We start from the raw sequence: 27,839 nt of genomic DNA on the forward strand, positions 1-27,839 counted from the left end.
TATTATAGTTCTCTTTTATAAAGGAGTGTTAGGAGACCAGTAACTTTTGAGATTTGTAGCTATCAAATAGCCATCAATGATGATTTTAATGGTGTAAGATTAATGTGAGATTTCATCCGATGACTCACTTTTCTTTGTTGGTTACATGCTGGCCAAAATTTAAAAAAGTTGCTGGTCCCCTAGACTTTTCCCTCTTTCATATCATAACCAACACATTCACATTTTCTCAATTAGAACTCCATCCTCCATAACCCCATCCACTACCACTTAACGTCTCCTATAGGTTCACTCTTTTCTCGCGTACGCATGTCCCCTATTTTCATCAAAATGGCTAAGTTGCAGAAAAATTAAATCATATTTTTGTACCAAACTCCAAACGCGCATAACTTTTTTGTTTTAAATGATTTTCATCCGTTCTTCAAACAATATAAAATTTACGGACCCAATATTCGTTAGAAACAAATTTGACAAAATTTAAAGGTTCGAATGCCGAATTATGACTCATCGAAATTGATTAAAAATCAAGTTTTTACCAAAAACACCACAATTTCTATGCTTTCCAAACTCTAAATCCTATAGTATAAGTTTATAACCAAAACAACCACGCAATCATAATTTATCTGTTTTCCAACTATTTCTCATCATCCATACCTATAATCTCATCAATATACAATACAATTTTCAATCCAAATTACAAACATTATTCATCAATTTCATCATCATAAGTTACTATCATTATTAACCACCACCATCATCAACAATTCTCATCAATATCAATACTCAACACACCTTTATCACAAATTCAATAATTCACACAAAATTTACTAAACCTTAGCAATTCTATTTATTAGTTCAACTTAATCTATAGTCAACTAGCCTAAATTTTCACGTAACATTATATATTACTTACAAGAAACCAAAACCATACCTTCGCCTATTCCTCCCTAATGCTCAGACACCACAATTTCACCGTTTCTCAAGCTCCAACGCTTCAACTCCTCACCAAACACGAACTCCCAACCACCATATTCAAACTCAAGTTTTTCAACACCGCCAATTTAATCCAAAGACTCACAATTTAATATCTAATACCAACAATATTACTCAAAATCAACTTAGGGTTCATAGTTATTAATAATTCACAAGAGTTAGAGGTTTCTCACCTTACTAATGAAAATTTGGGACAAGACCCAGCAAGTCTACAAAACTAGTTTGATTCTAAACACTAAAATTCAACAAAATCTCAATACATTTGCTCAAGATTTTCGAAAATGAAGGAATGAGCAGCTGGGTAAAAAATTGAGATTTACCTACCAAATTGTTCGGTGAATTTTGTAGAGCTCGACACGGTAATAGCGTGGCTGCAAGCGATGTGTCGATCGAAACTTCGAATGAAAGTTATGGCGACTTGAAATTTGACAAGAGTTTGAGTTAGGTTTTTCCTCTGAAACTCTCATCCTCAACGTGTTTCACTTAGTATTTGGGAAAAAAGATGAAAATCTTAGTTTTTATCAAGGTTCTGAAAATCGGACCGGACCGGCCGGTTCGACCGGTTTAACCGCGAACCGGCGACGCAAACGGTCCGGTCCTCCTGTGGAAACCGTCCTGGGAAGAACCGCCAAAGAACCGGCGAACCGGTGACCAGCTGGTTCTGCATAAACGACGCCGTTTTATTGTTTTTTTTTTTAAAAAAAAAACCCTAAACCCGACCCAACCAGTGGAGCACCCTGCACCCCACCCCCCCTTTCTTCCCCCGAACCCATTCACTCATGATTCAGCTGATTCTGAATCATATTCATCTCACAGTGAGAGAACAGAGAAGAGTGAACCCTAGCCGCCCAAATCCTAACCTGCCACCGCGCCCTCCTTCGTCGCTGCGGTCACCGGTCATCAGCGCGACTGCCGTCGCCTGGTCGTCAGCCCAAGTAACCCTCTTTCTTCGCCTGGTTCCCTGCCCAGTAGCCCTCCATCTGCGTCGTCTTCATCTTCTCAACACCAGCAGGCAGTAGCCGGTCTCATCGTCTTCATCGTCGCGCGGTCCTCAACAGTCAACACCAGTAGCCCTCAGTCGACCCCAGGTGAGTGACTCATCCTCTACTCATCTTCTTTGTTCTTCACCTCTGTGAACTTCCTTTGTGAAATTGATACTATGTGAACTTCGACTTCCTCTGTGAACTCAAATTTCAGTTTAATTGTGAACTTCCTCTGTTTGTTGGTTAGCATGACTATCAAAAAATCTGTTTGTTGGTTAGCATGAGAAATAAATAATCTGTTTGTTGGTTAGCAGATTTCTGTTTGTTGGTTAGCATGAGAAATAAATAATCTGAAAATTAACTGGCTAGTTTGCAGATTTCTGTTTGTTGGTTTGCAGCTCAATTTCTGTTTGTTGCTCAATTGCTGGCTTTGTTTGTAATTGCTGGGTGAAAGTTTAGTGTTTTGTGATTATTGGTTAATCTTTTGGTTTGGTGTTCTCTCTTTTCCAGATTTTCCTTCTCTTGTATTTCTGCATGTTGCTGAATTGGTAATCAATAAATTTGCCTTTTTGCTATAAATATGGATTTTACTAGGATTTGTTAAATTTGTTGCTTGTTGCTGAATTTGTTGCTTCCCAGTCACAACATCAAAAAAGAAGCCGGTGAATAAGGTTTTAAACTGTGAAATCATGTGTTGTTGCTTGAATTTTAGGAGAAAGAGCAATGTAATGTATTCCTATTTATGATTCCATAAGACCAAGGTTAAATTAACAATTCAGATGGAGTTGAGTTTTGTTTATGAGTAATTAAATGCACGAAACAAGAATAGGATTGCTAATTAAATTTGGAATTTCTGATTAGTGACTTTTTAAGGTGCTGTTGTTGTTATGCTGCTGTTTTGTTATGGCACTATTGTTGTTATGCTGCTGTTTTGTAATGGTTGTTGCTGAATGCTACTCTGTTTTCATTGTGTTGTAGTTGCTGGTTTTGCTTTGATTTGTAGTTGCTGGTTGTGTTGGTTTTGCTAGCTTTGTTTGTAATTGTTGGGTGAAGGTTTAGTGTTTTGTAATTACTGGCTTTGTTTTCTAATTGCTGGTTTTAGCTGAAGAAATTAGAGGGGCTGGATGAGGAGACATTGATGCCTCAGAAGACACCACCACCATCAACATATTAATAAGATTATATGAATTTGATTGATGACATTTAATGTAGTTTTTTAAATTTGAAAACTATTTTAATATTTATGTTATACTATAATTATATTTTAGCATGTTTATTTATAATTTATTTATTATTTTATTTTAAAACAGTTTTTCCGGTTGAACTACCGGTTAGACCGATTGAACTAGTAAACCAGTAAACTAGTAGCTAAAGCGGTTTGATGACTGATCCGATTTTCCGAACCTTGATTTTTATATAATAGGCCATGTGTCCGATCTAATTTGTTCAATCCAATGGTCTGATTTTAAATTAAATTCTTTAAAATTAATATTAAAATAGAAAAGTCTAGGGACCAGCAGTTTTGTTGAATTTTGGTCAGCATGTAACCAGCAGAGGAAGGTGAGCCATTGGATGAAATCTCACACCATCAAATCATCATTGATGACTAATTGATGGCTAACAATCACAAAAATTGCTGGCCCTAACATTGCTCTATTAAAATTTATAAAATTTAATTTTGTGAATTTTACACAAGTTACCTGTTTTTTGCGCTTTCATCATTTCTTTTTCTTCGTATCATATTACACAAAGAACATGGCAAGCATAGATAATATTACATCTCACATAAAAGTTTGGACCTACTCGAAATATGGCAATATTAGTTTGATCAAACTGTAGCAATACCGCAACTCAAATAAGACCAAGTGCTCATTAACCTTGTTGCCGCTGCCCTCATCAAGATTGGTGAAAATGAAAATATTAAAACCTTACTTGATCAAAATGGAAAAATTAAAGCTTGTTTATTTGTAAATAATTAGTGCATTTCTAAATAGTTCTATCAATTCAATTAGATCAATCGAAAATCGATCACTAAATCAATTCGATTTAAGTAAAAAATTAGTTGGTAATGAATTGATCAAAAAACTAAAAAAGAAAAGTCAAAGAACATAATAATTGGTTAAACCATTATAATTTTTGAATAATTAAATAATTTAAAATAATAAAATATATACAAAAATTATTTTTTTAAAAAATATATTTTGCACATAAATATATTATTTTACTATATCTAATTTAACTTTAATTAAATTTTGATTGGACTTTCAAATTTTTTAATTTTTAATTCTACTGATTTAATGACCAATTAGGTTTTCAAAACTAACAACATATAAAATTAAAACAAACAAATATCATTGATTTCATTCCCACATTATCTTGAGAGTTCAGGAAACGAAAAAACCACCTCTTCAGAAACCAATCTAGCTAGCTTCTGAAAATCTAGGACAGGTGCTAATAATTTTATTATTAATCAACATGAAAACCATCAAACTTCATGTTCATGAACAACTATACAGAGATATAGAGTTTGTGTAATAATTCCTCATATCCATACATTTTGCATTTGTGGAGCAATCTAATAATAAGTAGTAGTGTTGCATGAACTGAACTAGCTAGCAAGTTAGTAGTTGAACTTGCAAAGGATGTAACCAGAGAGAAGAGTGGCCATGGCAAATGACTTAAAAGCAAGGAAGGACAAAACCACAGATGCAGTAGCCATGTCAACGAATTCAGATGGAATTACTACAGAAAACAGATATTGCAGCTCTCGGGATGTATTGATTGCTGAGATTACACCGGCAGCTGAGGTTGCTGCTGCCAGTAACAAATATGTCAAGACCTGCAACAACCAACCAATACTTCATCATTTACTTGATCATGCATGTATTCATACTTACATCAATTTCGCTACGTAACCAATAAAAATTCTACCGAACAATGCTAGGGGACAGTAACTTTTGTTATTGGTAGCCATCAAATAGCCATCAATGATGATCTAATGGTGTGAGATTGGTGTAAGATTTCATCTAATGACTCACATTTCTCTGTTAGTTATATGCTGGCCAAAATTCAATAAAATTACTAGCCCCTAGACTTTTCTAAATTCTACCAACTCCCACTACTTACATTGAATACACCGCATAATTCGGTTTTCTCATTAGACAGATCAGCCATTATATAATTTAAAAATATTTGATAATAAAAATCAACTAAAATTTATTTTATTTAATATTCATTAATATTATAATAATTAATAAAGATTAAATAAAATAAACCATTTTTGTTTTGTCCCTTATATAATTTTACTCAGCCAGCATCTAATAATGATATTTTAAAATAGGGTGAGCACCTATTCATATAATAAAAATATTTTTACTTAAAGATAACAGTTAAAATATAGACATGTTATTTAAGTAAAAATATAAATTATTTAATGATTTTATTTTAATTAATATTTTTATATTAAAATATTTATATATGAATAATTATTTAAAAAATTTAATTCATTAAAAAAATAATAATATTACTCTACACATTTTTTTTAATATTATACACATAAATTTATAAAAAAATAATATTATTAAAAATAAGAATTATAATATTCATTTATTCTCTATTTGAGAGGTCTAATGCGCGTCATATTACGTCCATGATAATAATTAGGGATATGAAAAATGTCATATGACATGCCATGTGTTGTATTATCGTGTTAAGACAAAAAATGCTATTTATCATGACATGCATGTTATCATAATTAGGATTGGAAGTGAACATTCAATCAAGCAAAGTCAAATTTAAATTTGATTTCTGACGATTCGATCTATTAATAATCGAGCTAATTTATAAAATTTTAATTCGATTCATCTAGTCATAAGCTAACTCGAACACATGATGAGCTAACTCAAATAACATAAACATAATATATAATTTTATACAAATAAAAATTTATGTCTCTATTAATTATAATTATAATGTATATTATCTATTATATATAATTGAGCTAATTAACGAACTAAGTCTATTTAAGTTTAAGTTCGATTTATTTAATAAATGAGTTCAAATTCAGATTGAAGTTTAATTCACAAACTCATAAATTCAATTTATCGAACTATTAAGAAGTTAAACTTAAACAAACTCATGATTTTGTTTAACTCACTTTCAACCCTAACGATAATTAATTTATGTAACCTATTGTTCTTAATAAATAAAAAATATAATTTAACTATATGTTGATCGTTTTTTTTCTCTTTAGTTAACAATAATTATAGAATCTAATAAGAGTATTAGGGAATAGTGTGCATTAGATTTATTTGAATGCACTATTACGATCAGATTTTTTTCAAGTAATATTTTTTTATAAAATTTAAAAAAATAAAAATAATTTTATATTTAAATATTTTTTATATAAAAATATTTTTTTATAATTATATATAAATATAATAATATAAAAATACTTTTTTGTTTATTTATTATATTAAAAATATTTTTTAAATAAAAAATCTTTTCAAAAATATATAAATTATAGTTTCTAAAAAATATATATTTTTTTAATATTTTAATTTTGTTTTAAAATTTTACTAAATAAAATAAAAATAAAAATAAAATTATTGAAAAAAATTAACTACTTAATAACACCCAAATAAATACACTACCTTACTTGATCAATAGCAAAAGTGATGCTACGAATCAGTTTGGTGTTTCCAGTGTGTTTTTTAGTGATCAAATACTTCACGAGTTCACATATTTGCACCAGAGTATACGCACACCCGATCACATTTGCTGCCAGGCAACAGCTGCATAATAATCACACCAGAACCAAATTTTACCACATAATACAACAATTAGTTATTATATGTATAAATAGTTTTTATATAAGAAAAAATTTAACTTTTAATTCTAAATTTTATATATAATTCAAAAATTAGGAGTGACAATAGACAATATTTGCTAACTGAAGGATAAAATTGAAGTTTTCATAATAGAGTTAACAAAAAACTATTTATAAATATAAAAAATTAATTATTAAATTAATCACGATACATTTGTATATATTTACATATTAAAATAATCAAAATTCATAAAAAAGTATTCCTCAAAATTTCAATGATAAAATAATTAAATTTTTATAACCATATAATTAAATTAAAATGTTTATAAACACAAAATAAATTACTATTTTTACATTCTTATTTTTATTTTAATTATAAATATAAAATAATTTAATTATATTATTTATAAAATTTAGTTTTAAGTATAAATTTAAAATTTGATTATCATATTTAAAAGTTAATTATAAATATAAATACGTGGTCATTTAGAAAAAATATATCCAGAAGAATAAAAAGGAGGAGAGAGACGGCCTTGTCCCAAAATTTTTGCAAACAAATATGTATGTAACTATTAAAGATAAGAATAATGTAACGATTCCGTTACGTTACCAATAGCATTTCTGCCAACTTCTACCAATTCTTATTTATAACCATATTTAATAAAAGTGTCTTTTTAAATGTGTCTAATAAAAATATCTTTTTTATAGTTGTGTTTAATAAAAGTATCTTTATAGATATATTTTTTGCATGTGTCTCTTTATATATGTGTTTAAAATATAATAATTAATTATTGTTGGCAATAAATTGACAGATAATATATTAGTATCCTATACTTTTCCATAATGTAATGTTATATCCAAGTCTTTTTGTATAAATTTATTTATTTTATTTTTTTAATATTTTTTATCATAATTATTGAAATGATGATAATTTTTTTTTGTATTCATACAACTTATGTTCAATATTTTGTTAATTATCTCTCTACTTTCCATAAATTTTATATTTTTAATAAATATATATTTTTCCTCTCCCATTATTTTCTCAATAAATATCTCTTTTTTCATATCTTTCTATCACAAAAACTAACATGCATGTTTATATTTTTTTATTAAATACCTCTTTTTAATTTAAACTAAAGTGGTATATGTGTTTATTTAGTTTTTAATAATAATAATAATAATAATAATAATAATAATAATAATAATAATAATAATAAATAATTGCTTATATGAGTTTAGTTAAATAAAAAAGTATATGTTACAAGAATTAAGAAAAAATAAAAACAAAATTAAATTCAAGTCAAAATTCATATGATCACATTATTTAAGTTAGATATAAACAAAAATTATCGAATACAAATGACTAAATTGTTCAATTAAAATAATTGGTATACCAATAACTCATGAAGTTTAGGACTAAATTTTTTTTGAAAGAGTTGGGAAGTAATATTTAAAAAAAAAAAAGTTTGGGAGTTCGTCAATTTTTTTTAACCACGAATTTGACTAAAATTATTGACGGCCCCGCCCCTCTCCTTATAGTATTTCTATAAGAGTGACTAAATTTTTGTGTTCATTTAGCATAATAATTAAAAAGTAATTAAACAATGCACGCATAATAGTAACAAAAGAATGTAACAACATCCCCGTACAAAATTTTATATCAAATTGAGTAAAATAAAATTAGAAAAATAGAATACTGAAACTTGTTCATGACACAATAGGAAGGAAGGAGGAGGGAAGAGCAACATACTTGAATTCCGTATATGCATAGAATGAGCGAGAAAATGGCCCTTTATTGGTATCATTAGCTAACACTGAAAATGACACCAAACAGAACACAAATGTAGCAATTCTGAGCCCTAGCAATACCATGCTCAACTTGGCCTCTTTCTTGGACATCAAGTAACCACTATTTCGTCCCCCATTCACTATGCCTTCTTCAACCTTATCCGGCTCGTCCTGCGCCATTTTGACCGCCGTTGCGCCTACTGGAGGGGCCTCACTGCTGGAGAATGAGCCGCCGGAAGAATGGTATGTGATGGACCGTGGCGACTCAGAAACCGGTAGTTGCGGTTCTTCCTTCCTCTTGTTGTTGATCTTCTTCTCTTTTGAAGTTTCTATTTTCTCTTGTGTATCCTTTTTCACTTGTTGAGGCTTTGCTTCCTCTTCTTGTAGTTTTGATACATCTTTCATTTCTTTTGTTGAGGTTTCCTTGCTCATTATGATACTTGTGCAAAATTGAACACTTCTAAATTTTCTCTTCCACTTATAAATATTGATAAGTATATAGCTACTTATATATTCTCAAAGAAGCCAAAATGTTATTAATATAAAAATAAAATTGATTAAAAAAAAAAAACAATGCGCTTGGCTTGATATGTTGCTTAATGTAATGATCATTTCCTATTATATTTAGAACAACAATGCTAGAGAACCAACTTTATATAAGCCAAGAATCAGTCAATTGGTAAATCAGAGGCACCGATAACTTTAACTGGATGTTGCTACTGATAGGCATACAGATGTTTCTTTTTTTTGTAAATTGGATGGTTTTTGATATGATTTCTATATTTCATGTGTTACGCATTAATAAAACATAATTAATTATATGAAACCAACTAATGAATGATCAAAGCATCTGTTCCGTGATTCTCTCCTATTACTAGCGTATCTTTCCTCATGTTTTGAACGTGGTCAATAATAATTTAAAAAACAAATTAAATTATAAATTAATAAAATTAATTATAATTAATTATGTTGTTCCATTTTTGACTGATTATTAGTTGGTTCATATACTTTTTATATTTAGAATAAAAGAATAGTATTTAACTAAACTTATATCTACGCCTCTCGACTTTTGGTGTGTACTATTAGGTGGTGTGAAAAAATATTATTTTTTTTCTAGCTAAAGCAACAATCACCACTTGGCCATCTTGAGGCGTAGCATGACCCCAACTCATGTACAAAAGAAGTGTTCAATTATATTTTATTCATTATTTTATAATTTTTAATATAATAATATAATGTCATTATGAAATAAAATATATATATATAATTTGATTACTTTTCCGTTTCGGTCCTATAGAATATGAAGAAGCAAGTGTCGTATAAAGTATGCATAATGGCTCTTCTGCTTCATTTTTTTGGTAATAATAATAATATAAAATTTAGAAAGGATAATGAATGCATAACTTTTCTTGTCTGCTGAAAACAGTGACGATTCCAAACAACAGATGTAATGCACAACTGAAAGATTATCGTATCTTCATAATATGCAATAGAAAAAATAATTTTAAAAATTTATTTTGTACTTAAATTTATTTTAAAAATAATATATAGATCAAATTTAAATATTTAAGTATATTAATAAAAATCACATTTTTTTATGATATAAAGATGTTATGAGTATTTATTTGTGCCGTTTAGGTTTTTTTATGTGAGGAGAACATACTTCTTTAATTTATTCTGTTAGAATTTTTTTTTAAAACAAAATTTTTATGCCGTTTAGGTCAATAATTGATTTGTCAATTTCTTTCTTTAATCCTTTCTTTATTCCCTTCTTTATTCCTTCCCTTTAATTCGTCATGAGAGTTCTTTTATGAAAATTAGCGGTTTGAGAAGATTCCTAACAGTTCATAACCTTAAAGGGATGTGTAATTTCACTCCCCCGAATTTGTGTTTCTATGTGAAACAAAAAATCAATCTCGTCTGGTAGAAAGTAAGTTGAGATCTTATCATTTTACGTATTGGAGGATTGTTAGTCCAACGGATACAGCTAGTGGATTGGCTTTAACATGGAAGGAGGGCACAACGGTTGAGATTCTTACTGAAAAAGAGTTTTTCATAGCTGTCAAGGTAACTAATCATGTTTTGAACTGTTCTTGGGGACTGATTGGGGTACATTTAAATAGCTTGGATGGGATTCGGTCTATCCAATACACAGAACTTTCATCTTTTGTACAAGGTTTCTTTGGAAAAATTATAATTATGGATGATTTTAATGCTATAGTGAGCCTCGAGGAGAAGTAAGTAGGGGGATTAAAACCAGCTTCATCTATTTCTGAATTTGTGAATTTCATTGATGGTGGTGGACTGAAGGACTTGGGTATGATTGGGAGAATGTTCACCTGAACTAATAGGCGAGGAAGGCAGGACCAAATCAGGGAGCGGCTTGACCGTGCATTTGCAAACAGTGAGTGAATGGATTGTTTTTCATCAGCCTCGCTATCTCGACTCGCAAAAAATAGTTCAGATCATGCGCCTATCCTCCTTGATACAAATCCAGTTATAGAAAAATCTAATCGGAGGTTTAAGTTTCAGGAGAGATGGTGTGGTTTAGAAGAAATTCGGATAATTATCACTGAAACTTGGAAGAAATGGGTGGATGGCTCAGCAATGTTTGTTTTGGCTAAAAAATTGAAGCATTGTAGGCATCATATTGTTTAATGGCAGCAGCAGAACAAATCTAATTCGAAGAAGGACAATAATGAACTCACATCTCAGCTTGAAATTCTCAGAGAGGAGGGTATTACAGGGGAAGAATAGGTTGAAGCCTTGAAAAATAAACTTGGGGATACTTACTTTAGGGAGAAAAACTATTGGAGGGAGAAATCTCGTGTAAAGTGGCTAAAAGAAGGGGACAGAAATACAAGTTTCTTTCACTAATCATTCTAATCCAGAATCTAGAGAAATAAAATTTAGAAACTGAAAAAGAATGATGGTACGTATGCTACCACCCGTGAGAAAATTGCACAAGTATCTGAAACATACTTCAAGGATATCTTCACATCAATTAACCAAGCTAATCCAGCACATGCATTCAAAGATTTTGAAACCAAAGTTTCAGCAACGGTGAACAGAAAATTAACTAGACCGGTCAATTTTGCTTAGATAAAACGTGCGGTCTTTAGTGTTCACCCCCAGAGCGCCCCTGGTGATGATGGATTTACAGCTAAATTCTTTCAATTCTACTGATGTTTAGTAGGGGAGGATGTTTTTAAGGCTGTCTGCGATTTTTTTGTTAATGATAGACTAACAAAGAGTTTCAACCATACACAAATCTGTCTCATTCCTAATATTTCTGATGCAAAGGATATGACACAGGTTAGACCCATCAGCCTTTCCTCAGTTGTGTATAAGATTATTTCTAAAGTACTAGTCCATCAGCTACAGAAATTTATGACTTCACTGATCAACCCTAATCAAAGTGTCTTCATTAAGGATAGATTGATTTCAGACAATGTCCTAGCCGCTCATGAATATATGCACTATCTAAAGACAAAGAAGAGGAGCCTATCGAGTGAAATGGCTGTTAAATTGGATATGAGAAAATCCTATGATCGTGTTGAGTGGCATTTTTTTTGGTTCATTTTGGAGAAGTTGAGATTTGAATTTAGGTGGATTGGTTGGATATAGGAGGTGGTGACTACAGTTTCTTACTCTGTCGTTGTTGAAGGTCAACCTTTTGGTTTTTTTAAATCAAATAGAGGCATCCTTCAAGAAAACCCTCTATGTCCATACCTTTTTCTTTTTTGTGCAGAAGGATTATCCTTTTTACTAAACAAGACAGAGCAAAACGGTCTCATTGAAGGTATTCAGATCAATCGAAGATGTCCTACTGTTAATCATTTATTGTTTGCGGATGACTCAATCTTTTTTTGCAAAGCGTAAACAATTGTGAAAATATTCTCAATCTTCTTCGATCATACGAGGGGTTCAGTGGCCAAAAAATTAATTTGCATAAATCAGCTCTATTCGTTAGTAATAATACTCCTCTCGCTGCTCGATTACTACTGGCTCGGAAATTGGAAATTAATCATATTGGTGCACAGGAAGAATATTTGATTCTTCCATCTACAGTCCAAAAATAAAAAAAGGCCACCTTCGGAGAAATCAAGGACAAGGTAAGGAAGCGAGTTCAAGGGTGAAAAAAAAACTTCTCTCCTCTGCAGGCAGGCATGTTCTAATCAAAGTTATTGGGGAGGCTATCCCAATTTATTTATTATCATGTTTTCGTCTTCTTGACACTTTAATTAGGGAGATTCACAACGTACTCTCCCAATTTTGGTGGGAGAAAAAAAGTACAGAGCAAAAAATGGCATGGCTTAGTTGGGATACTATAACAAGACCAAAATTAGAAGGTGGACTAGGTTTTAAGGACCTAGGGGCTCAGAATTTGGTGCTATTAGCAAAATAATGTTGGAAAGTTGTCTCTCAGCCACAATCACTCCTAGCTAGACTCCTCAAAGGTAAATATTTTTGATACAGTTCTATAATGAATACAGAGATTGGAACAGTACCTTCGTGGGGGGTGGCGTAGCATATTGGAAGGGCGTAAGATTGTTGAAAAGGAGCTGGTTTGGCGAGTTGGTGATAGATCTAGTATCCAAATCTTCAGTGATCCTTGACTTTCTCCTCCACATCCTTATGTTGTTTCTTCATCTGAAACTTCCAATCTACAAAATCAACCACTATTGATGGTCAAAGACTTAATACTTTTTAATGGTCAGTGAAATCAAACTCTAATTAAAAGTATTTTTTCTGAGGACACTAGTCAGCGTGTGCTAGCAACAACAATTGGGGGTGGAAAAGATAAAATTTATTGGGCCTTTAATAAAATGGTTTGCATGAAGTGAGTACTGGGTACCGTGTGATTTATGGGTTCTTGCATCCTACCATTGAATTTTGCCCAGAGATTATGAGACAACGAAATTCATGGTGAGAATTGTGGAAGCTGAAAATCCCAGGGAAGATTAAGATTTTTCTCTGGAGGGGCTTCTATGAAAAGCTTCTAGTGCTGCAAAAGCTTCATCATCGCATCCCATCGATTCAACCTATTTGCCGAAGATGCCTACAATTTCCAGAAACAATCAATTATTGCATATTTCATTGTGTAAAATCAAAGAAAATTTGGTCAAAATGAACTTACCAGGTACTAAAAGGAGCACCGAAGACTCTGACTTCTATGTTGAGTGGAACTTGAGAATGGGAGCCTTGTGTACCCAACCCAATAGCTCCTCTCAGAGAATGATGATGGTGATTTTGAGCTGGTCCTTATAGAAGGTTAGGAACAGGTTCATCTTTGATAATGCATCAACTAGTGTGGAAGAGATAATGGTGTGTCGGCTTTGAAGTTGGAGAAAGAGCTTCAACAAATTCCCACTTTCTAATTGATGAGCACTTTAATTTTTTATCTCTCTTATTAGATTATTATACGATGTTACCTCTATAGTAGAACGTTGGGAGTCCCCATTACTTTTATTTGTCCCATATATGAACACCTATATGTTTTTTTCATTCCATAAATGGAATTATCTGACTTTAGAAAAAAAAAAGGTGTTATGAGTATTCACACCGAAATCAATTCTTATTGTTAACTCTTTGACTAATAGACATATGATCTAAATTAAAAATCTCTTGCAACTCTTTTCATACCATAAAATTCTTTTCCAAAAATTAAGCTCATATAAATTTATGTGTAGAGGTAAAAGAATAAAATACTTGTGTTATTTATGTTTTTTCTCTACTCTTGGCATACATATATATAGTATGAGATTCGTTATTGATTTCGAATTTGAATCTCAATTCAAATTTAAATTGTATATTGTAAATTGAAATCTAAATCATTCAAATTTTATGAATCATATCATAACAATTTAAAACATAATCAGTTAAGATCTCATCCAAACTTAGAATTCAAATTTAAAAATAGAATAACTAAGGGTTAAGTGCTTTTTTCGTCCCTAAAATTTGAGGCCAAACTCAAAATCGTCCCCGATTTTTTTTTTATTAAAATCATCCTCAACGTCATAAAACGTTAAAAAATTATCATTTTCACTCTAAAAAGATAAATTTAGCCTTACAAAAAATAAATTATAAAATTAAAAATTATAAAATAAAAAAGTAAAAAAAAAAAGTAAATTTTAAAATTAAAAAATAATAATTACTATATTTTTCTTAAAAAAAAGGAAATAGTTTCCAATTCCAAATATCATTGTCCTTTCCCTCCAACCACTTCATCTTCATTCCTTTATCTGCATCATCATCCACCACCATTCAACCTCATTCACTCACCAATGACCCACTCAACCTCATTCACCCACCACTATATGCACTCAGTCACCCACAGCTCTACCTTCATCCTACTGTCATTCTCTCACCACCAGACGTACTCCTTATAATCCACCAACACTACCAACAATAACAATAGAAGAAAATACAGAAAAAAATAACATTAATTTTTTTATCCATTATTGTATCTCTTCTGCTAACAACAACACAAACAATAATTAATTTATTTATGTTCGTTCCTTTCAATTAATGGTTAAAAAAAAGAGAAATAACAAACGGAACACAAACAGAAAGTTTAGGGCTGATGGAGGGTATGATTGGGCGCGACGAAAAGACGGACTACCTTTGCGTAGTTGTTGACGTCGTCTTCTGCGACGAAAAACACTGTCAATTGCTTCATCAGCAGAAAAGGACGGTAAAGAGTTGGAATCAAAAGCTTTAAATATTAATAAAAGATTATAAATTTTATTAATCATATCACATTTTTTTATTAACGAATGTCATTAAATAAAATAAAATTTTCTTTATCATAAATCTTAATACGGTAATTTTTATTTAAGCATGAGACAAATATAATATAACGGGAACAATATATATTTCAAAGGCTACTATAAGAGTTATATTAGGTAATTAATAACTTTTTTGAACAACATTAACAACCACCAATCAAATCAAAATATACACCTCCAAATTACCTACATAAATCTTAATATTAGAATAACCATTCGCATACTTAATAAAATGAACATCTGATATATCCATTATTTATTTCTTTATCATAAATCTTAATACGGTAATTTTTATTTAAGCATGAGACAAATATAATATAACGGGAACAATATATATTTCAAAGGCTACTATAAGAGTTATATTAGGTAATTAATAACTTTTTTGAACAACATTAACAACCACCAATCAAATCAAAATATACACCTCCAAATTACCTACATAAATCTTAATATTAGAATAACCATTCGCATACTTAATAAAATGAACATCTGATATATCCATTATTTATATTATTTAATATTTTCATTATCTACCTATACTTTTTCCTAATATAAACATCAATTCCGTTAAATAGTCAATAGAGATGCCAACAACATCAACCAACGTCCTATAAGGCTGCATTCTAAGGCCCACAAAACATGAAAAAAATATCTCAATCCATTCACCTCTTCTTATCCTCATTCTATTTTTATCTTTCATCATTTATCCACGTTCTACATCCAAGTTACAAATCTTAATTCTTCTCCCCATATCCAGCGGGCTCCCCACTCGCAACGCAAAAAAAAAAAAAAAAAACATCCAAAATAAAAGAAACATCTAAAACTGTTTTAAAAAGTCTAAAATTTATTTTTAAAATTCAAAATTATTTTAAAATTTTCAAAACATTTGAAACGTAACAAAAACAAACATCCAAAACTTAATAAAAAAGAGATATCTGATAATTTTAAAATTTAAAAACCTAACAAAACGAGATATTTAAAAAATATTGAAAAAGAATATTTAAAAACTAAAAAAAGAAACATTAAAAATGATTAAAAAAATCATTCAAATCCACCCAAAAAAAAGAAACATCCAAAACATAGAAAAAAAAATCATCCAAAACTAATCAAAATTAGTATAAAGAATCATTCGAAATTTAGAAAAAAATCCAAAACTAATTAAAAGAATCGTCCAAAATAAAAGAGTTCGACGGTGGCGTATCGCGGGATGAAGTTGCAGTCTTGCAGAGGTCAAAATAGGCACAAGACTGCAACAGCAGCGCAGCAGGCAAGGAACGCGAGACAGTAACAGCGATGACGCAGGAGAATTACGCGAGACAACAGCACTATCGCTAACATTCCAAGCTGAGTGTTTAGTAGCGCAGCTTCATCTGCAATGGCGACGCAAACGACCGGGAGGAAAGGGCGCGCACCTCACGAGAGCTCCCACTAGCGACAACGGCGCACTGTCGTGGCGGAGGAACGGTCAATTGAACGGCAGAATGAGGACGCGATAAGAGAGAAAGATAACGTGTTGTGAGTGTGTTTATACTTTATATAGTGTCTAATCCTAATTATTCAAATTCAAATCTAATTTAAATTAATTTAAAATCTCATTTTTAAAATATTATTTAAAATGATGTTTATGTCGGCCGAAACGTGTGTTATTTACGTTGCATATCTTTGTCCCTGCAGAAGATACTAACTTGTTTAGAACATAAAAAGATAAATTTTTTTTTAGTAAAACAATAAAAAATTATGTTTATTATCCATATTAAATATATTAATTTTGGTATCTTAGTTACCAAAATTTTTTAATTTAGGGATTTACACTAATAATATATGATTTTAACTTTAAATCTAATACACAAATTAATAAAATCTCGTTATTAAGTGATTCTATAGCTTTTTATATTTAAAATGACAAAAATATCTGCACCCGCAGAGATTACCTATGACAAAAGAGTTAATGGAGATCTGCAAAATTTTCATTAGAACAGAAATTAGCCCCTGCGAATAAATGGAGACACGGGCAGAAATTGAGATACATACCGTGGAAATATATAAATTTTTTGCAAAAAAAATTTACCTAAATACCATATATATATATATATATATATATATATATATATATATATATATATATATTATTTTAATTTGTATATTAAAAATTTTGTACGTATATTAATTATGTTAAAATTATATTTGAATTATGTTTAATTTAATATATTTAGTTGAATTATATTAAATTTTATTATAATTATATTATTTTTTTTCTAAATTTAATATTCATAAATATACTATACGCGAAAATTCACTCCTCCTGCAAGGAAAACAAAGGAAGACTCTTGACGAAAATAAAATAGGAATAGAAGACATTTTACTAAATGGGTTGAGAGGACACCAGAAAAATCTCCGCCCTGTATAATCTCATCCCTACTTATATTGTAATGCTGATCAGGGAGACATGCATTGGAGTTCGTGCGGCGAATATCTTGTCCTAGCTCCATCTCCACATTTCTATCACGAGTTCTGTTTGATTTAAAAAAATATTTGTAATCCATTTCTTGAAAAACACAATAAATTATTCGGACTTTAAAATAAAAAAAATAAAAAAGATTTTTTTATAATAAAATTAAAAAATTTATTTTCCCAAATAAATTATCCAAACTTTAAATTTTAAAATACATTTTTTTTAAATTTCAACAAGTCCGTCACACCCACCAGCGAACCTTATTATTTTTTGTAAGATTCTCTGCACTCCCAGCAAACTTTTATATTTTTATAAAGTTCGCTGTATCACCCAACAAACTTCACTAGAGTTCGCTGTATCACCCAACAAACTTCACTAGGCATCTTCATATATATCAAATTGAGTCAAAAGAAAAGTTAGAAAGTTAATAATAGCAACCATTATTTGTGTATTTTTAGAGAAGATGATAATGGTTACAATACTGTTGAAGACGATGATAATGGTTTAAGAATTTGAGTTTCGTTTCCAGCCAATTTTTTTATGGAGGATTTGGATGAAATTCGTCAGGGTGCGACGAACTCTATAAAATTATAGTCCATTCCGAAAAATTAAAGTCCCTTTAATTTTGTTTGGGAAATAATAATTTTTTTTTTAATTTATAATAGAAAAAAAAACAAAGTTAAGAAAACAACATAAAAGTCCATTTAGCTATTCATTCCAAAGTCAAACCATTTCAAATATACAAGATTTTTCATGTGTTATCAATCACTTCTATGATAATGTAACCTAAATTTCATACTAACTACTAATAATAATTAGAATTCCACTTTTAAGTTGTATAAGAGAAATATTGGACAAACTAGTGTTTTTGTAACAGTCTCGATAGTCTCAAAAGAAACTTTTTTGAAAAAATGACAACGATTTCTTTGAACCAACATAAGAAGAACAAAAAAAAATAATAGAAGAAAAAAATGCAAGAAAATAACACAAGTCAGCATCGAAAACAGCCAGAGGAGGAGGAGGAGAAAAGAAAGAATGAAGGAAGGAAAAGAGCACGCAGAACATGGGAGAAGAAGCTAAGGAAATCAAACTCGGTTGAAAAGAACTTATTTACCTAGTACTATTGTTTATATTATTAAAACAATAATATGTAACCCACCAATCCTATAGTTAAGTACATTAATGTTGTAACGAAATTGGTGTACCACATTCTAGGAATAAATACAGCTTTAGATAGTAGCATTTTACATCAAAGTGAAACAAAACATGGGCATAATATATTAATCATGATGCACCAACGAAGAATTCATGAGCTTCACGATATCGCTCTAAAACAACATTATAGAGAGGGTGTATAGGTTCTAAAAGATTGGAGTAAGGGCCCAACACTGCCTTAGGTAGAGGTGGAGAATCTGGGTGCTTTGACCAGCTATACTGGCACAATGAAAGTCCACTCAAACAGTAACATGTGTGATAGTGGTCTCTGCGTTTACCTGGTTTGTCTCGAAGTCCACCATCTTGCTCCTTCGTTAAGGAAAGAATAGAATATTCAAGGGTCAAAAGCATGTAATAGAATGGAATATTATGATTCTGATATCCTAAATTAGGCAAAAGAAACCAGTGCAATTTTTTCTACGGATTTGAGCTAGTTGATTTTATGCAACTGATTCAACTGACATTTTTATGAGTGTCAAAGTTTGTAGCTAAAGAAATTTAAGTATCTCTCCCTCGCTCATTTGTATACCGCAGATTAGGCATGCCAAGAAGTACATGAAATACCATGTTTAAAAGGGAAAAGGTACCTTACTGTTATATAACTTGAATCATAGGGTGTCATGTATCATACAGCATAACCTTAAGAGTGTGTGTAGTTTAAGTATTACTTTATTATAAAGATTCCATTCCCATGGGAATCAAAGATACCCAAGGAGAAGGTGGGAATTGAAATGATGGTATTCTGATTCCCTGGAATCAAACTTGCTTAGGAATAACTTTTCAAACTTTGAACCAAACATGGGAATATGATATTCCCATCTTAAAATTCCTAGGAATTATAATTCCTCCAACCACATGTGTGTGTGGTTCAAGTATTACTTTGTTATAAATATTCCATTTCCATGGGAATCAAAGATACCCACAAGTGTGTGTAGTTCAAGTATTACTTTGTTATAAATATTCCATTTCCATGGGAATCAAAGATACCCAAGGGGAAGGTGGGAATTAAAATGATGGTATTTTGATTTCCGGGAATCAAACTTAATTAAAAATATCTTTTCAAACTTTGAACCAAACATGGAAACATAATATTCCTATCTTAACATTCCTAGAAATTATTTATAATTCCTTCAACCACACACACCCAGGGTGATCAAATTTACCCAACGATTTCAAAGTCTTGAATGCAGATATGATATAAAGCTAAATGTCTAACTTTTCAAGGTATCACCGAGGCATATTCACTCTTAGGAGAATGATACAAAATACCAAGTGAAAACAGAAACAGCAAATAAGACGCGGACCTGTGCGCATAGAAGAATATATTGCTGCAAGGCAATGCTGTGAAACAGTGGATCCTTTGCTCTCCAGTCATTAATGAAGTTATAACCTATATTCTTAAAATCAGCTGAACAGGATTCACTCATGCCTGCGAGAATATCGGAAGATACAGGTACTAAGAAGAAAATGAAATTTCATTATAGTAAGACTAAAACCATATACTTTGAAGTGAGCCAACCTTCATGCCAGAGATGGGATGCTGCATCACTGGAGGTTCCATGCAGACAGACTTTCTCCTCAGGTATGCCAGAAATATTTGAGACTTCGGCCATTTGTTTGTTAATAATAGAATATAATCTTTGTAATAGTGCAACAGCACCTCCCTGATTACTTTCAAATTTTAGTCCAACTATGTCACAGAAGACTCATGAAGTAAACAGAAAATTGTAATCACCTGCCAAAAGGAATAGCATCCGTCCACCAATTTGTTTGTTCTCCCCTGGAATCCACACTCCTTACCTTGCCGGAATACTGTCCATTCCTAATACAAAGCCGTGGAATATTATACCATTTAAAGTATGGGCAAGTTCAGAAGTAACTCTTACATGCTAATAATTGAAAGTCAGAAAGAAAGCAACAAATCTCTTACAACTAATCGAGGCAGATCCAAGCGATTAACCTCCCCAATCAAAATCATTGCAGCTAATCCACAAAAGATGTACCTGATAAAGAAATAATCAATGTCTATAATGGCACATTACATTATTTGGAAAGTATATCACAAACAGAGTATGCCGAAACATACCCACCATGAGCCTCAGAACCTGGCTCACCAGCAATGCCACCCTCATAAGTTTGACAGCTGCAGAGAAACATCATAGACCATAGAAAATATATCAAGGAAATACACAATGAAATTATACAACTTTGTAGTTGACCATTGAACCAAACAAGAAGAAAACAATGCTTACAAATAATCACATTGTGGCTATTGGCGCTTTCAATAATTATAAGTGGCCACCGGCTAACCTAAAGGCCCCAACTTAAGGCCACATAGTAAACTAATTACGGATCATAGAACAGACTGCATTAATTCACTATGATTTCAACACTCACAAGTTGATCTCAAGGATAATCTATCAACAATCTAACCAATAAAAATGGAAAATAATAAATTTTATTCTACAAGCAAAAAACATACAGCCAGAATTGGCAACAGATTTCAAGTTACAGCTTCTTGAAACTAACCTTAGAATGTAGTCCCCAACATTCTGGGTCAGCTCTTCATCCAAAATGTTCAAAACACTTGCGACCTGAAACCAACAAGATTCTGTGTGTTATGAAATAGATGCGTATCGATAAAAGAAGTACCATAAAAAGTCTCCCTCCAACAATGAGGATAATAGAGTACAACAGTAATAAGATTAGTCTCCAAAAAAGTGCAATGTACGATTATATATACATACATCTATAGTTAAGCATATGTGGAACAGATAAAGAGATAACCAACTTACAGAAATGGCCGTGTAGCAAGCTCGAACATCAATTTCTCCTTCAACATTCATCCTGGATAAAGATTTGGGGATTAAACGACAATGGTGGACCAAATCATCTCTAAATGCGTAGTGTGTATTGCATAAGTTCTTATATATAAAACTCAAGCAATGATCACCAAATATAAGTAGAACCACAACCATCTATCATTAATCTGAAAGATAAGCAAGGCAACATACCTGAATCCGCCATTTGGTTGTTTCATCCGCCGTAGAAACCCATACAGTTTATCTGAGATAATATATTCAAAGAATTGTACCAATGAATTCCAGAAGTATGAAAACTATCATTACAACGTAACATCATGTATTGATTGACATAAACTGACACCTATTAATGGATGCTAAAGATTTATCACCACCCAAAGTAATAAGGGTATTGACAGCAGCATATGTTGTGGCAAGATGAGGCATCTGAGAAAGATTCAAGCATATGAATCATTATGTTATTTTAAAGTTTAAACAGTAAAAGAATACAAGGGAGAGATATAACAATAACTACAACAACCAACACCAGGGCTAGTTCTACTAGTCAGTAGACTACATGGACCCAATGCCATAGTATCCTATTATAAACTATATCTAAATTCAAAGCATTAAATCTAAATCTACTTGATTGTTTTCATTTTTAGTTTTCCTTGTTCTCCCTCTAGCCAATAAGCTATATCCATATTCAACTTAACAGGTTGCAGGTTGCAACTCAAGCACTACAACTAAGAGAATTTTTCTTTTAACAACCTGGTCAGTTATTTATCTACTTATCTATTCATTTACATAGGAGTTGGCAGGAAGACACAATAAATTGCAGTTTAAGAGCAAGAGAAAGAGGAAAAGCTTAAAATTTGAACTCCATAAGACCATAGCTCAATGCTCAAGTAGAAAGGGAAAAAACAGAAAAAAGAAAAGAGAGAACAGATTATTTTTTATTAGCAGCTTGCCTGGCCTGGTCCCCCAGCAAAACCACCATTTGGATCCTGTTGATACACAAAGAACAAGAAACTAAAGTAATGAGCAGGGCAGCCAAGAGACCGAGTCTAAATATAAAGAACACAAAAGACAGCCAGAACATATCTCCCCTGTAAAAAAGGGCACGATAAGACTTAGCAACACACTAGGGCTCATTATCTCAACTTGACAGACATAAGCACAACATCTCTCTTTCTTGTCTCTCTATTTAAGGTTGTTTTCTTTAGGCATGAACGCTTCTAAATAGTCACCATCTCCATGTTGGACAAGTGCCAGACACATTAGAGACAATTTAGTATACAATCTTCTACTTCTACTTTTTAATTCTTAGAACGAATTTGGACGGGTAAACTACAATATTTGTCTATAAACCTACTATTACTAATACTAACGTAACATCTAGAACCTTTTTTTGTTATTAATTTTCGAAAGAAAATAAAAACGAATACTAGCTCCTATAAACATTGTTTATTTGTTTTACTTAAAAATGTACCTTAATATTGTATTATGAATGCGATGTGTAATATGCAAATAATTTCAATGCACTACCAATGAAGAGCCCGGAAATTGCATATCCAAATGCTTCATAATCTCATTAGTTGCACAATTTTTTTATTTATTTAGCCAAAACAACTGATTGAATGAAAAATTCAAAACCTTACAGCGGTTGAGAAACTCGACAGTGTTGTCTTGGAGTTCATCGTCGATGGATTCTCCCAACAAAGCAATCGAGTGAATGATCCAGTAACAAAGCCATGGCCGACTACACAAAACAAGTTTTCAAACTTAACAAAAATTAGAGAGAGAGAGAGAGAGAGAGAGAGAGAGAGAGAGAGACTTGGCATCAAGAACGGAAAAGTTGGGACCGAGATGGCGAAGGCCTTTGGTGAGAAACTCGATGTGCTTATCGCGCTGCAGCTCCAACCTATCATATCATATAACCGGTTAAACAGAATTGGGAGAATGATTAGAGAAAACAGAGAATAATTAAGAGGATTAAGTGAGTGAGTGAGTTAGTTACATGAGTGATTGGGCGTTGGGAGGGATCGTCGCGAAGAGCTGGTAAATCTGGAACACTTGCGACTCAACCATCCACTGGTCACGCTGGCTCACTGTTGGACTCGATGATGTCATTTCATCCATCTTCACATGCACGGTAACGGTTCGTAGGGGTGGAAAAAGGCCAGGCGGGCCTGTCACGGCCTGCAGCTTGGCCTGTGTTTCGCCTGGCCTGACCTGACCTGTTATAAAATAGGTATAGGTTCAGGTTCTTTTAAAAGTCTTAATACATTAATAGGTCAGACCCAGTTATAGGCCTGCTTAGACCTATTAAAATATAATTAAATATATAAATAATTATTTATTATTAATAAAATTATGAGATATTTTAAATTTATTATATAAATATTTTTGTATATTTTAGATATATTAGAAGTTTAAAATTTTTTATAAATATTAAATATATGACATATTACATATAACTATTTTTAATAAAAAATAAATTTTTAAATAATATTTTTATTTTTCTAAAAAAAAATTATCAGGCCTTTTAACAGATTTCAGGTCAGGCCAGGCTTAGTACTTTATAAAGAGCCTATAACAGACTGCAGGTCAGGCTCAAGCCAATCAACTGTATGACAGGCCAGGTCTGTTAAGAGCAAAGTCTGGCCTGGCCTGGCCTGTTTCCACCCCTAACGATTCGTCACAGGCTCGCAGCTCCTGTTTTCACGTTATTTATTCAGAAAGATTGAGACATAGGGTGTAGTACGGTTAAATGAAAGGGAGGATGAATCTGGAACATTGCACTTTAGGACTAGGTAGCATAGTTATCAGAACCGGTAATTAACCTGGTCATACAACTGGGTCACCGGGATACTAATTCAACCGGTGGATCATTTATTCAACCCGGTTGACCCAGTCATAATTAAATAAATATATAGAATTATAAAAATAAAATTAAAAATTAAAAATTAAAATGCATATCTTTACAAATATATTAATAAAAATCAAGTATCAATTTTTAGACATAATTAATGATACAAAAAAAGATAATAAATTAGTCACTAATACAAAATACTTTCTCAATTTAAATGAACAAGAGAAAACAAAAGATAACACAATCGGTTAATCAAATCCAATGAGTGATCATAAAGTTGACATCTATATCTTCATAGGACAAATTTGGAGATTGACCAATATTTTCCTTATTTTGATTTGCATCTATATCTTCCATAGCATTGTTTCTGATGGTGTTTGTGATGAAAATATTTTTAAAATTCTAACAAAAAAAACAAAAGATTTACCACAACAAAAGATTTAATTAAGTGATTATTTAATTAAGACAGCAAGTCAGCAATAAATTTAAAGTTCAGTGATGATAATCAGCAACAATTCAACTGAGCGATGTTTTTCAGCAGCAAAAAAAATTAACTCAGTGATATATTCAGCAACAAATTCAAGTCACATCAACAAATTCAGCTCATTGATAATTTTCAATAACAAATTCAACTATAATCATTTTCAGCAACAAAAACTTTACCTCCAAATATGATTTACAACAATAAAAAATTTAGCTAAATCATTATTTCAATAACACGGCAATAAATTCAACAACCAATGATTTAGCTAAGTGATTATTTAAACAAAACAACAACAAATTCAACTCGGTGATGTCCAGTAAGGTTGCGAGAACCGGACCGATCAATAAACCGGTGAGGTCACTGGTTCAATAGTTCACTGGTTCGATCGGGGTTCAACCGGTTTAATTAAATATTAAATAAAATTATTAAAAAACCTAAAAATAATTATAAATATATAAATTCAATAATTTCTAACTTAATAAAATTTAAAATTTCACATAATAAATTATCCATAACTTAATATTAGAGGTTTACAAACAATTTCAAACATCAAAGTTTATAACTAAACAACTTCATAGATCATTAAGAAAGAGAAATATAGTGATACTAAGAAATCCAAAACAATTTAAATTGGCATGGCTTGTGTACATATCATCTAGCAACACTTAAATTGTGGCTGTAAAGTATAAATAGATTGAATGATACTATTCAAAACAAAGGTATATTAGTACAGACAAGCATAGTTTGTTGATACATAACAACCAGTTTACCATATGCAGGACTTTGAAATACACTGATTCAGATAGAAGAAGCACATTGACACTGTTTTTGACTCATGCTTCACAAGAAGACTGTTAGTCTACCATAAGGCTTTTCACCTTCAACCCTAGAAGGTTGAATGTGACATGAAAACTGAACAGAAGCATACAATAAAGAGAGACAGGGTTCCAACAATTTCGTGCTTCACTCAGAAGCAAGCATTTAAGGACTAGCCGAGCCAAATACTTCTATTTATCATGATCTGAATCGACCTGTTATCCCAGCTCAACAATGAATTATCGACAAATAGTAAAATACTATGTTGCTAGATCAAACCCAGGTTATAAGACTCTTCACGATCACTTGTTCGCCATCACCCTCGTCACATTTGTGTTTGAATTATTGTGCTTGTGTTCCATTCATTTACTCTAGTTTTCATGCTATTGTGCTAGGGAGGGAAAAATGGAAAATACACTACACAGAAAAAAGGGAATGGAACATAGTTTCAAACTTTCAACAGCAAATCAATTAATCAACAGTATAGTTATAACTTATGAATCCAAACTAATATGAGAACATATCAACAGCAAAAACTAAATTGAATCGAATTCCAAAGTCAGAATCCAAATTAAATTGAATTCAGAATTACATCACCATTCAACAAATTGAATAAATAATGTCTTCTGGCTGTTGTTCCTGTTCCATCTTCAACACCCAGCAAAAATAAATTAACCTTCAACAAAAGTAACTCAAACAAATTAACCCAGCAAAGAAAATATTAAATCAAATCATTCAATCAATCATTATTTCAGAAAAACAGTAACTTGGATTAAGCAAAATTATCAAACTCAGAATCAGAAATCAAAGAACCCAAAACCCAGAATCGGTATTATTAACAAATGTACAAACCAAGCCATATTAATTAAAGCAGCAGTGCTTACCGGCGGCGAAGGAGGAAGGAAAGTGACGGCGAGGGAGGAATGGGAAGTGACGGGCTGATGACAACGGAACAAGGGAAGTGAACTCGAACAGAGAGCGACAGAGAGTTCGAAGCTTAGACACAGAGAGAGTGAGTGAGAGAGAGAGCGCGCGCTTGAAGAGATGACGATCAACCAGGAAACCTTCGCGACGGTTATGCCATGGGGTCAATGCTTCCTTTGTGCGACGGTGACGAGAAGAGGAAAGATGAGAAGGGATTGGTGATGAGAAGAGTGCGACGGCACCCATGATTCCTGCCGGCGGCGAAAGCACCATCTACCGGAGAAGAAGAGTTCGGCCATGGGGGATTGTGATGGCGGGCTGGTGGCTGGGATTAGGTTAGGGTAAGGTTTCTCATTCTCAGAGATGAGTTGAAGAGGTGGCGGTGGCGTGGGAATGACGCATAGAACTTATATACCGGAACCGAAAATTCTGAAAAAAACCAGACGGTTCTCCGGTTAACCGCCGATTTGACCGGTTTTTTCACCAGTTTTTTGCCAAACAGTTTCTGACCTTACCCGGACCGATTAGGTGACCGGTTTTCGGTTAATTCGATTGAACCGGTCGGTCCGATTCAGTTTTCAGAACCATGATGTCCAGCAACAAATTAAATTGCTAAGTGATATGTTCAGCAACAAATTTCACTTACAACAACAAATTCAGCTTATTGATAATTTTCAACAACAAATTCATCTATAATAATTTCTAGCAACAAAATCTTTACCTCCAAATATGATTTAAAGCAACAAAAAAAATTTAACTAAGTCTTGGAACAGAGAACATAACATTTTGCCGTATTAAGTGAACCGGATCCTCTACAGTATGAAGTTATTTCTGATCAGAAGCTTCGTATTTATTGAGTTATCTTTAACTAAATCATTATTTCAGCAACAAA

At 31.8% G+C, this 27,839-nt stretch overlaps 2 protein-coding genes across 3 annotated transcripts; both read right to left on the reverse strand.

Annotated features, from left to right (window-relative positions):
• Positions 1-4,303: 4,303 nt before the first annotated feature.
• On the reverse strand, positions 4,304-9,172 carry LOC112707121 (CASP-like protein N24). Of its 2 annotated transcripts, none has more exons than XM_025758707.3 (3): positions 8,552-9,172; positions 6,626-6,766; positions 4,304-4,812 (listed from the first exon to the last, which is right to left on the reverse strand). In XM_025758707.3, exons 1-3 carry the CDS (start codon positions 9,019-9,021, stop codon positions 4,806-4,808), a joined length of 618 nt encoding a protein of 205 aa, XP_025614492.1. In that variant the 5' UTR covers positions 9,022-9,172; the 3' UTR covers positions 4,304-4,805. The 2 variants fall into 2 exon arrangements, with proteins under 2 accessions (XP_025614492.1, XP_025614491.1); XM_025758706.3 differs by having other exon boundaries at positions 6,631-6,766; positions 8,552-9,169.
• Positions 9,173-18,927: 9,755 nt separating this feature from the next.
• On the reverse strand, positions 18,928-24,033 carry LOC112707122 (protein farnesyltransferase subunit beta). Its single transcript, XM_072201154.1, has 14 exons — positions 23,869-24,033; positions 23,686-23,772; positions 23,505-23,610; positions 22,820-22,855; positions 22,211-22,295; positions 22,062-22,113; positions 21,843-21,894; positions 21,577-21,641; positions 21,134-21,190; positions 20,978-21,050; positions 20,783-20,869; positions 20,567-20,711; positions 20,352-20,476; positions 18,928-19,356 (listed from the first exon to the last, which is right to left on the reverse strand). The coding sequence occupies exons 1-14, from the start codon at positions 23,988-23,990 to the stop codon at positions 19,117-19,119; spliced, it is 1,332 nt and encodes a 443-aa protein (XP_072057255.1). The 5' UTR covers positions 23,991-24,033; the 3' UTR covers positions 18,928-19,116.
• Between the last annotated feature and the right edge of the window lie 3,806 nt (positions 24,034-27,839).

Source organism: Arachis hypogaea, chromosome 8 (assembly GCF_003086295.3).
Source record: "Arachis hypogaea cultivar Tifrunner chromosome 8, arahy.Tifrunner.gnm2.J5K5, whole genome shotgun sequence".
Classification (NCBI taxonomy): domain Eukaryota; kingdom Viridiplantae; phylum Streptophyta; class Magnoliopsida; order Fabales; family Fabaceae; genus Arachis; species Arachis hypogaea.

Bases quoted from the DNA above. Each gene is read 5' to 3' on its own strand.
- LOC112707122 (XM_072201154.1), bottom strand. From the start codon at position 23,990: ATGGATGAAATGACATCATCGAGTCCAACAGTGAGCCAGCGTGACCAG. The intron at 22,296-22,819 runs GCAAGCTGCTAA...AATCTTTCTCAG, and splicing joins TTGCTGGGGGACCAGGCCAG to ATGCCTCATCTTGCCACAAC. The intron at 20,712-20,782 runs GTGATTACAATT...GAAAGTAATCAG, and splicing joins GATGCTATTCCTTTTGGCAG to GGAGGTGCTGTTGCACTATT.
- LOC112707121 (XM_025758706.3), bottom strand. From the start codon at position 9,021: ATGAGCAAGGAAACCTCAACAAAAGAAATGAAAGATGTATCAAAACTA. The intron at 6,767-8,551 runs GTATGTTGCTCT...ATTATTATGCAG, and splicing joins TATGCATATACGGAATTCAA to CTGTTGCCTGGCAGCAAATG. The intron at 4,813-6,630 runs GTAAGGTAGTGT...TGGTTGTTGCAG, and splicing joins TCACTTTTGCTATTGATCAA to GTCTTGACATATTTGTTACT.